General features: G+C 50.4%; 1 protein-coding gene across 1 annotated transcript in view; it reads right to left on the reverse strand.

Annotated features, from left to right (window-relative positions):
• The window catches only part of FAM193A (family with sequence similarity 193 member A), a 129,909-nt gene that overhangs the window by 35,064 nt on the left and 82,723 nt on the right, over positions 1-12,122 (reverse strand). The window contains exon 20 of the mRNA XM_073574466.1: positions 2,226-2,375. Coding sequence (XP_073430567.1) covers positions 2,226-2,375 — 150 coding nt within the window. The remainder of the gene's footprint in view (positions 1-2,225; positions 2,376-12,122) is intronic.

The following is a 12,122-nucleotide window of genomic DNA, read 5'->3' on the forward strand; positions in this document are numbered from 1 at the left end:
ACCTCATTATCCCACGCTGTCTGTCTTTTGTAGTGTCCGCGTCTCATCCAAACCGACGGGCTCTGATGGGCGAGTGGGTGGGAGACGGGGAGCGAGGACCATCTGGATCGCTGGCACGCATCCGTGCTGAGCTCTTGGTCCTGCTGTGGAGAGCTATGAGGATACGGGGTAGCAGTACACGCCGTACTGGGAGTACAGTTGTGACTCTTCACACTGTATCCCTCTGGAACCTGAAAAGGAACGACGCACATTGAGGTAGATAAGGGTCTAATGAAAGACCCGTGTCCACCTCCTACTGACACTAAGCTAAACTGAGGAATTCCCTGCCGGTCGGTGGGGTGTACACTGCGGAGGAGGAGCTAAATTTTTTTGTGCATAGTGTCAGCCTCCTAGTGGCAGCAGCATACATACATGGTTTCTGTGTCCCCCAATAAGGCGAACGAGAAAATACGATTATAAACTTCTGTGAAGCACTGGAGGGGTCAAAGTGCTCACCACACATCTAGATAAGTTCCTTGGGGGGGGTCTAGTTTCCAAAATGGTGTCATTTGTGGGGGGTTTCCACTGTTTTGGCACATCAGGGGTTCTCCAAACGCGACATGGTGTCCGATCTCAATTCCAGCCAAAAACGTCAAATGGCGCTGCTTCCCTTCCGAGCTCTGCCATGCGCCCAAATAGTGGTTTACCCCCACATGTGGGGTATCAGCGTACTCAGGACAAATTGCACAATAACTTTTAGGGTCCTGTTACCCTTGTGAAAATAAAAATTGGGGGTGAAAAGATCATTTTTGTGGAAAAAATATGATTTTTTAATTGTACCGCTGTACGTTATAAACTTCTGTGAAGCCCTTGTGGATTCAAAGTTCTCACCACATATCTAGATAAGTTCCTTGGGGGGTCTAGTTTCCAAAATGGGGTCACTTGTGGGGGGTTTCCACTGTTTAGGTACATCAGGGGCTCTCCAAACGTGACATGGCGCCCGATCAGAATCCCAGCCAATTTTGCATTGAAAAAGTCAAACGGCGCTCCTTCCCTTCTGAGCTCAGCCATGCGCCGAAACAGTAGTTCTCCCCCCCCCCACATATCAGGTACTCAGGACAAATTGCACAATAAATTTTGCAGTCCAATTTCTTTTGTTACCCTTGGTAAAATAAAAAAAATTGAACCTGAAGTATTTTTTTTGTGAAAAAAAGTTAAATGTTCTTTTTTTAAATATTCAAAAAATTCCTGTGATGCACCTAAAGGGTTAATAAACTTTTTGAATGTGGTTTTGAGCACCTTAAGGGGTGCAGTTTTTAGAATGGTGTCACTTTTGGGTATTTTCTATCATATAGACCCCTGAAAGTGGCTTCAAATGTGATGTGGTCCATAAAAATAAAATGGTGTTGCAAAAATGAGAAATCGCTGGCCAATTTTTAACCCTTATAACTTCCTAACAAAAAAAAATTTGGGTTCCAAAATTGTGCTGATGTAAAGTAAACATGTGGGAAATGTTACTTATCAAGTTTTTTGTGTGCCGTATCTCTGCGATTTAAGGGCATAAAAATTCAAAGTTGGAAAATTGCGAAATTTTCTAAATTTGACAAATTTCCGTTTTTTTCACAAATAAACGCAAGTTATTTGAATGAAATTTTACCACTAACATGAAGTACAATATGTCACGAGAAAATGTCAGAATCACCGGGATCCATGGAAGCGTTTCAGAGTCATTACCTCATAAAGGGACAGTGGTCAGAATTGTAAAAAATGGCCCGGTCATTAACGTGCAAACCATCCTTGGGGCTTAAGGGGTTAATAGCCAATCAGAGCGATTGTAGCCACGTGGGGGCGAAGCCACGCCCCCTGTGGTGAATTACAAAGCCCCCTGTATCTGCGGGTCAGGTGACCTTTCATTGACCCCTGTCACCCGACCCGCAGGGGGCCTTTGAAGTTATGACACAGGGTATGCGTCATGGATCGTATTGGCACCGACATTCATGACGCATACGCTGTGTCACAGGTCAGGAAGGGGTTAAAATGGCGTGAAACCATCAAACCTTGCATAATTTGTGCACAACTGAGCATTGCGGAAATATAAGTCAGTGTTTTACGCCATATATACCCCCAAGAGGTATTGTGAACATTAGCACTGGAAGCACAGCAGGGATGGATACTGTCCCTCGTGTTACTCCTTGGTACCTTGCACCCAAAAGATGCTCCCAGACGCCGCTGGCCAAGATGCTAACCTGCTGCTTTTCCAGTCGTTCTCGCTCTGGTTCGGCGTCTACTCTCTCAGTCCGTTCATCGGCCATGCTGCTGCAGGATCTCTGCATGCTCCCATCCGAGCCGAGTACATGGCTGACGATAATGTTCATCGCTGGACTCGCCACATACTCCTATGGAGGACAGCACATGAGGAATTAGAATAAGAAAATTACAATTGGTTATTAAAAATAAATAAGACATGCATTATACAGTGGCATGTAAAAGTTTGGGCACCTCTGGTCAAAATTACTGTCATCGTGAACAGTTAAACAAGTTGAGCAAAGCGTATCACCCGTGGAGATCTGTGCTCACATAAGGTCTGAAACCTAGGTCAAAGTTAAATTAGCCTGTTAGGATTATGGCTTGTTCACCATTATCGTTCGGAAAGGCCAGGTGATGCCAATTTCCCAGCTTTATAAAAAACCAGCCGCCTCTATCCTTGTGCCAAAATACAGCAGCCATGGGTTCTACTAAGCAGCTGTCCAGAACTCTGAAAATGGTGGAGGCCCACAAAGCAGGTGAAGGCTGTAAGGACAGAGCAAAGTTTTTCTAAGTTGCCCTTTCCTCAGTATGAAATGTAATTAAGAAAAGGCAGTTACCACGAACAACAGAGGTCAAGATAAGGTCTGGAAGACCAAGCAAAATTTCAGTGAGAGCTGCTCGTAGAATTGCTAGAGGCAAATCAGAACCCCCGCATGACTGAAAAGACCTTCAGAAAGACAAGTCCTGTGGACCAATGAGGGTAAAATAGAACTCTTGTGCCAGAATGATCAAAGGTATGTGTGAAGAAAAAAGGGCACAGAATTTCAGGAAAAGAACATCTTGCCAACCATTAAGCATGGAAGTGAATCAATTATGCTTTGGGGTTGTGTTGCAGCCAATAGCACGGGGAACATTTCTCGGGTAGAGGAAAGAATGAATTCAATGAAATTTCAACAAAATCTTGATGCAAACATAACATTATACTGTATGTAAAAAAAAAAAAAAAAAAAAAAAAAAAAAAAAAAAGCTGAAGTTGGAAAGAGGATGGCTTCTACAAATGGAGAATGATCCTAAAGACACGTCAAAATCCAAAAAGATGGATTTTTGGTTCTTACCGTAAAATCTCTTTCTTGGAGCCTTCATTGGGGGACACAGATTACCATGGGTGTATGATGCTGCTGCTAGGAGGCTGGCACTATGCAAAAAACAAGAAAATTGACTCCTCCCCGGCAGTATACACCCACCGACAGATACCAAGTACCTCAGTTGGTGAGAAAGCAGTAGGAGAAGCCACGGAACAATAAACATATGTACCAACCCAACAAGGGACTCAAGGACCCAACACGGTACAACTTAAACAGGGAGGGTGCTGTGTCCCCCAATGAAGGCTCCAAGAAAGATTTTACGGTAAGAACCAAAAATCCATCTTTCTTTATCGCCTTATTGGGGGACACAGATTACCATGGGACGTTCCAAAGCAGTCCCAAGGGCGGGAACAGCAATAAGGAACGAAAGAACAGGAAGGGCTTAGGTCGGCCGATGCGCCACCGCCACCTGCAGGACCTTCCTACCAACGACTGCATCAGACGAGGCCTGGGTATGAACCCTGTAGGACCTCGCAAACGTATGCAAAGACGACCAGGTCGCGGCCCTGCAAATTTGCAGAGCCGAAGCCTGGTGTTGAACGGCGCACGAAGCTGCCACCACCCGGGTGGAGTGAGCCCTCACTCCCGAAGGCGGCCGTATTTCCTGAAGACGGTATGCTTCCAGAATAGTAGAACGAATCCAGCGAGCGATCGTGGATTTGGATGCCGGAAGCCCTTTCCGGTGACCTTCAGAGATGACCAGCAATGAATCGGATTGACGAAAAGAAGCAGTCCTAGCGAGATAAACACGCAAGGCTCTAACAACGTCCAGTTTGTGGAGAGACTTCTCAAGAGGGTGAGAAGGAGCAGGACAAAATGATGGAAGAACTATATCCTCGTTGATGTGGAAGGAGGATACCACCTTTGGGAGAAAAGAAGGAACGGGCCTGAGGACGACTTTATCCTGATGGAGGACCAGATAAGGAGAACGACATGACAGGGCCGCTAATTCAGAAACTCTTCTGATGGATGTTATGGCAATTAGAAAGGTTACCTTCCATGACAGAAAAGACAAAGGAATGTCCTGGATGGGCTCAAACGGTGCTTTTTGGAGAGCGCTAAGAACGAGATTGAGATCCCACGGTTCTATTGTGAATGATGAGGAGCAGCCACATGAGCGACTCCTTGGAGGAATGTCTTAACCTGCGGTAAGGAAGCGAGCTCCCTTTGAAAAAGGATAGACAAAACGGAAACCTGGCCCTTGAGAGTACTGAGAGACAGACTCGAATCTAAGCCAGACAGGAGAAAACCCAGTATGGACGGAATGGAAAAGGACATTGGAAAGACTCTTATCGTCGCACCAACGGAAAAAGGACCTTCCAATGCCTATGGTAGATACGGGAAGAGGCTGGTTTCCTGGCTTTGATCATCGTCTGAATCACCTGGTTTGAAAAACCTGAATCTCTTAAGATTGCAGCCTCAACGGCCATGCCGTTAAATTCAGAGACCGAGAATTCTCATGGTAAAGGGGGGCCTTGCGAGAGAAGATCCGGACGGTCTGGAAGCCTCCAGGGGACGTCCGCGAGCATGTACACCAGTTCCGCATACCAAGGCTTCCTTGGCCAGTCTGGAGCCACAAGAATCACTGGCACCCCTTCCGATTTTATCTTCTTGACCACTCTTGGGATCAAGGCAAGAGGTGGAAACAGATAAGGGAGTTGGAACTGGGACCACGGAATTACTAGGGCGCCGCAAGCGACGGCTAGAGGGTCCCTGGACCTGGCTATGAAACGCGGAAACTTGTGGTTCATCCGAGATGCCATGAGGTCGACATCCGGATAACCCCAGCGCTGGCATATCTGATCGAAGACCGTGGACTGGAGAGACCATTCGCCTGACGCTAGGCCTTGACGACTCAGAAAGTCGGCTGCCCAGTTTTCCACCCCTGGAATGTGCACAGCGGAGGTTGCTGGAATGTACCGTTCTGCCCAGCGCAGTATCTTGGCCACTTCTGACATCACTTGGTTGCTGCGCGTGCCGCCCTGATGGTTTATGTACGTCACAGCCGTGGCGTTGTCCGACTGAAAGCGGACCGGCTTGCCGACGAGAAGAGGTAGCCAGCGAAGAAGGGCCAGGAAGACTGCTCTGATTTCGAGACGATTGATAGGGAGCAGGGCTTCCTGTGGATTCCAGCGTCCTTGGGCCGTTCTCTGATGGAAAACCGCTCCCCAACCTAGAAGGCTGGCATCGGTGGTAATGACTTGCCACTGGAGCGGGAGGAAGGACCTCCCCTGGAGGACTGACGTAGGCATTGCCCACCAAGTCAGGGAATGCCTCACTCTGAGAGGGAGGAGAATGGGGCGGTCTAAGGACAACGTCGTCTTGTCCCAAGCTGAGAGGAGGGACAGCTGAAGGGGGCGAAGATGAAACTGTGCAAAAAGGCACTGCCTCCATGGAAGCCACCATCTTCCTCAGAACTTTCATGCCGTGCCGAAGGGGAATGGGCTTCGGCCGTTTGAGGGCTTGAATTTCTTTGGACAGAAGCACAAATTTTTTCCCCTCGGAAGAAACACCCGGGCCAGATTCGTGTCGAGTTCCATGCCTAGGAAGGTCAGACGCTGAGTGGGTCTGAGAATGGACTTTTCCTTGTTGACTAACCATCCGAGACAGCCGAGGGTATCCAGGGTTATGTGAAGACTCAGGAGACAGTCTTGACGGGACGAGCCTTTGATCAAGAGATCGCCCAGATAAGGGATGATGAGAATCCCCCTGGATCGAAGGATGGCCATGACCGTCGCCATCACCTTCGTGAAAACACGGGGAGCAGAGGCTAGGCCGAAGGGAAGAGCCGTGAATTGATAGAGATTTTCCTGAATCGCAAACCGAAGATATTTCTGATGTTGCAAACAAACTGGGATGTGAAGATAAGCATCCCGTATGTCCACAGAACAGAGGAATTCTCCGGGCTCCATTGAGGCTATCACTGATCGAAGAGACTCCATTTTGAAGTGTAGAATCTTCACATGGCGAGTGAGCAACTTGAGGTCCAGGATTGGTCGAAGGGTCCCGTCTTTTTTCGGGACTACGAAAAGATTTGAGTAGAACCCTGAAAACCGTTCGTCTGAGGGAACGGGAACAATCACTCTGGCGGAAAGAAGGGAGGAGATGGGGCTGGGAAGCAAATTCGATCTTGTATCCGGATGCGATGATTTCCCTGACCCAAGCATCGTCGACAACAGACAGCCAAGCGTCCGCGACAAAAGGAAAGTCTGCCTCCCACCCTGGAAAAACTTCTAGGTGGGAGTGACCCGTCACTTGGAGGAGAACCTATCGGAACGGACACCTGAAGACCTGGAGTATTGTCCTCTAGATCTCCAGCGGGGAGCAGGTTTGTAAGATTTTTTTTTTTTTTTCTCTTCTGCTCTCGCTCCGTAGAGCCGGAAGGCCGATCTTGCTGGGTAGATTTTTCTGTGGACGAGAAGGCACAAAAGGGCCTAAACGGCCGGAAACCCTTTTTGGCCTAGACTGAGGGAGAGAAGTGCTCTTACCACCAGTGGCATCCGAAATTATTTGATCTAGCTTGGCTCCAAAGAGCCGAGAACCATGGAAAGGGAGATTGGTAAGCGACTTTTTAGAGGTGGTATCTGCATTCCATGACTTTAGCCAAAGGACTCGGCATACGGCTACTATGTTGCTGTTAGCCCTTGCTACGCACCCAGCCGCATCCAAGGAGGCGGCTAAGAGGTATTTACCGGCATGATTAATTTGATCTGCTAGATCTGCCAGCTCGTCCTGGGGAGCTGCCGCTAAGATGCCTCTGCGAAGAATTTTTGCCCAAGCTGAAATGACTTTTGCCACCCAGGCGGAAGTGAAAATAGGACAGAGAGAGGCTCAGGGATAGAGCCGTCTTAGAGGCTATATGAGAGACGGAAGGATCCACTTCGGGGGCTTTGGTCCATTTTGTGAGCAGATCCACATCAAAGGGATACAGGACATCTAAGTACCTGCGGCCTGAAAAGCGTTGTTCAGGGTGCTCCCAATGTTTGGCTAGAGTAGTATCGAACTCCTTGTGGTTTGGAAAGGTTCGGGATGGAGGCTTCGCTCGTTTAAATGGAACAGAACATTCCTGAGAAGAAGGCTTGTCCTGCGTAATTTCCAAAGTTTGGAAGATGGCAGAAAGAGGACTATCGACCATATTCCGCGTTTTAGATATGTTATCTGCTTCTGAACTAGATCCCGATTGGGGATCGTCGTCAGACCTAGGGTCGTCCTCTGAAGACGGAGAAGGACACCAGGGAGAAGCCGACGGGCCTAGCGAACTGGAAGACGAGCCAGACAGAACACGCTTCCTAGAAATCCTACTCGGCCTGTCCCTCTGAAGGTCGCGGTCAGGTGCGGACGACCCACCCTGAGAGGTGGTCGGTGCACAGGTGGCTGTAGATAACTGAGGCAAACGTTCTAAGACCTGGACAAGGGACTGAGAGACTTTAGTCAGATCGGGGACCGACTGTGACATTGCAATGGCCCACTCTGGGAGGTGGGAAGTACCCTCATCCCGGGAATCGGTGTGCTCCTGAGAGGCCGACATAACTGAAGGACTGCAGGACGGACAGATGACTGACCTGAAGCCCACTTCTTGTTACAGCGTGCACAGGCATAATGGGTAACGGTGGGCTTGAAAGACAGAGCTGTTGCAGGGAAAGATACGCCTTATGGCTGCACTACACAGAAAAGTACTGCAGAGGGGAGCCAATTTGCCATTAAGCGCCGAGCCTACCGAGAATCTGACGAGCAGCCGGACCCTGACGTGTCCCCCAAGCAGCGCAGGAAGCAGAGAAAATTGCAGGAGGGAACTGGCTGTGCGTCCGGAGGGCGGGATTCGCCGCCAGGAGGAGATTGGCAATAGCAGAGGGGGGGGCGCGGTAAAAGGGAGAGAGACATCACCTAAAAAGAAAGACAAGCTGTGATAGGGTGGAAAGGGGGCGAGAAAAACGCACGCTCAGAGAAGAAAGCGCGCCCAGTGTAACAGGGAGCGCGCTCAGAGCGGGGAAAGAGAAAGCGCGGCTGAAAGAAAGTGAAAGTGAAAGCGGTCTCTCTCCCCGCCCGAGCTTCTACACGGACACCCGCGGCGCCGCTATTTAAGGTGAGCCTGCGCTACCCTGCTAAATAAGAAAGAGCCCCCTGAGCCCAGGAAGACCCCCGCGTTATGTGCCTCTGTATTAACAGGAAGCGCGGCTGATATGAGAGACGCGCGGCTAGTAGGGGCGGGAGATTCAAATGCAGACTGATCTCCACTCTTGCTTCCTGAGACATGCGGGGCTAAGGGATCGTTCAGGATCTTACCTGACGTCCCTGAAGAGGAGGGCCACAGGGGCATGAGTAGGGAACAGGCCGCTGGGAGAGGTCCTCTTACCCGTGTCACGTAGAAGACGGCGTCCTTTTGTTGGGAGCGATGGCGACCACCGTCTTCCTCTCAGCCCTGTCCTGGGATAGGGATGAGGAGTTGTTTTGGCAAGGACCGGCCACCTGTCGTCCGCCCATAGCACCGAATGGTGATATGGAAAAAGTCCTGCCTGCAGTACTGTGAGTTGCGATGTGGTCGACACCACACTGCTCGCTCAGCCGCATGATATGGGAAAGCAGGGTGAACATTGACCCCCTGTTTCCCGGTGTAGAATCTGGAAAATAAATGGGAAAAGATTAATACACACACAAAACCTAAAAGAAAATGGTTAGATGCGGATCTGGGGAGATCCCGGTCCGCCTCCTAGACACTAAGCACAAACTGAGGTACTTGGTATCTGTCGGTGGGTGTATACTGCCGGGGAGGAGTCAATTTTCTTGTTTTTTGCATAGTGTCAGCCTCCTAGCAGCAGCAGCATACACCCATGGTAATCTGTGCCCCCCAATAAGGCGATAAAGAAAGGAGATTTTTGTGTACTCACCATAAAATCTCTCTTAGCCTTTGATTGGGGGACACAGAACTGTGGGTGTTATGCTGCTGTCCACTAGGAGGCGACACTATGCATAATCTGAAAAAGATTAACTTTGGCTCCTCCTCTGCAGTATACACCCCTGGACGGCGTCAGCCTTCTCCAGTTTTGTGCAAAAGCATTAGGAGGAATATACCAGAAACATAACCATGCCTGTAAAAAAAGGCTACTATAAACAGGCTCAAACAATATGAGAACCCAACCGTAACAGCCCGCAAGGGCAACAGGGTGGGAGCTGTGTCCCCCAATTAAAGGCTAAGAGAAAGAGATTTTACGGTGAGTACACAAAAATCTCCTTTACTCTGTCGCCTTATTGGGGGGACACAGAACCGTGGGACGTCCCAAAGCAGTCCCTGGGTGGGAAGCAGTGGACAAATATTGTGCTGACAGTCCCCTACACTTGGGGTACTGCCGCCTGCAGGACCCGTCTACCCAGGCTCGCATCCACTGAGGACTGGGTATGCACTCTGTAGTGTTTTGTAAATGTGTGCAGGCTAGTCCAAGTGGCTGCTTTACACACTTGATGTGCCGAGGCTTGATGCCGAATGGCCCAAGAGGCCCCTACCGCCCGCGTAGTGCGCGCCGTGATACCGGCCGGAAGGGGAGAATTGTTGAGACGGTAAGCCTCTTGAATGATGGACTTGATCCACCTAGCAAGGGTGGCTTTCGAAGCCAGTAGGCCCTTGCGAACGCCTTCTGGAATAAGGAAAAGTGAATCAGGCTTCCGGAAGGGAGCAGTCCTAGACACGTAAGTATGCAATGCCCTGACAAGGTCAAGCGTATACAGAGCCTTCTCTACCCTATGAACGGGAGCCGGGCAAAGAGACGGTAGTGATATTTCCTCATTGAGGTGGAAGCTGGACACGACCTTCGGAAGGAAGGATGGTACTGTACGGTGAACCACCTTGTCCTGATGAAAAACCAGGAAAGGTTGTCTGCAGGAAAGAGCTGAATGTTCAGACACCTGCGTAGCGAGGTGATTGCCACCAGGAAAACCACTTTCTGTGATAGAAAGCGGAGTGAGATCACCCTAAGGGGTTCAAAAGAAGGTGACTGTAGTGCTGTCAAGACCAGGTTGAGGTCCCACGTCTCCAACGGACGTTTGTAGGGGGGATCCAATCGGGAAAACCCTTGGCGAAAAGTCTTCACTTGCGGCTTGTTAGCAATACGCCTCTGAAAGAGCACTGAAAGCCGCCAACACCTGGCTCTTCAGCGAGCCCAGGGATAGCCCGGCGTCCAGGCCTGACTGAAGGAAACCGAGGACCTTTGGAAGAGAATAGGGGAGTGGGATCTGCCCACGAGATTCGCACCATGTGAAGAAAACCTTCCAGGTACGATAGTAAATCCTGGCTGAAGTTGGCTTTCGAACCCTGATCATGGTTTTAACAACGTCCGGTGAAAAACCTGCTTGGGTCAAAACCCAGGTCTCAATGGCCACGCCGTCAAATTGACAGGAGGTCGGGACGTGTGGGGAGACACCAGGGAGCGTCTGCTGTTAGTTGCACGACGTCGGCGTACCATGTACGCCTTGGCCAGTCTGGAGCGATCAGAATGGTGGGAACACCCTCTTGTTTGATCTTCCTCAGGACTCTGGAGATCAGGGGGAGGGGTGGAAAAATGTACAGAAGCTGGAACTGGGTCCAGTCCTGAAGCAGGGCATCTGCTCCGAGCGACCGCGGATCGCGCGTCCTGGCCATGAAGTTGGGAAAGTTGGCATTGAGATGGGATGGCATCAGATCCACGTCCGGGGTCCCCCAACGATGACAGATGACAGAAGACTTCTCGATGGAGAGACTATTCCCCCGAATCCATTCCTTGTCGGCTGAGATAGTCGGCTTCCCAGTTGTCCACACCCGGAATGTGGACCGCGGAGAGTACCGACCTTGCAGCCTCCGCCCATTGTAGGATACGTGTTACTTCGGTCATCGCCTGGATGCTGCGAGTGCCGCCTTGATGGTTCACGTATGCCACTACCGTGGCATTGTCCGACTGTACTCGGATATGAGAGTCTGCTAGCAAGTGATGGAAGGCTTTCAACACCAGGAAGATGGCCCGAATTTCCAGGATGTTGATGGGCATGGTCGATTCCCTTGGTGACCACCTGCCTTGCGCTCTGTGATGTAGGTGCACCGCGCCCCAACCCATAAGGCTTGCGTCGGTGGTCAAAACCTTCCATTGACCGGAGAGAAAGGATTTTCCCCTTGCAAGCGAGGTTGGCTTGAGCCACCAGTGCAGGGACCTCCTGGTGTTTGTTGATAACCGGAACTCCCTGTCAAGGGAGAGCGGATTCCTGTCCCAGGACTTGAGGATGGCCAGTTGAAGGGGTCTAAGGTGAAACTGGGCAAATGGTACCGCCTCCATTGCTGCTCTCATCCTGCCAAGTACTCTCATGGCATACCGGAGAGATCTGGGGGACTTGCGGAGGAGTGTGTGAACTCCCAGACGGAGAGCCAGTGCCTTGTCCCTGGGGAGGATCACCAGACCCTTGGAGGTGTCGAATAGCATCCCCAGGAAGGTCAGAGACTGACTCGGGGTAGTCGAGGACTTCTGTAAATTGACTAACCATCCCAGGCGCCTCAGAGTGTCGATCGTGATCGAGACGTTGACCTCGCAGTCCTTGAGGGTGGGGGCCTTGATGAGAAGGTCGTCCAGATATGGAACGACTACTATGCCTCTGGAGTGCAGAACGTCCATGGTAGCTGCCATGACCTTTGTAAATGTTCTGGGAGCCGTGGCGAGACCGAACGGGAGGGCCACAAACTGGTAATGGTCTTGGTTGATTGCGAATCTGAGAAACCTCTGATGGGCGGGAGCAATC

Source organism: Dendrobates tinctorius, unplaced genomic scaffold (genome assembly GCF_039654945.1).
Source record: "Dendrobates tinctorius isolate UK_male_01 unplaced genomic scaffold, ASM3965494v1 ptg000039l, whole genome shotgun sequence".
Taxonomy (NCBI): domain Eukaryota; kingdom Metazoa; phylum Chordata; class Amphibia; order Anura; family Dendrobatidae; genus Dendrobates; species Dendrobates tinctorius.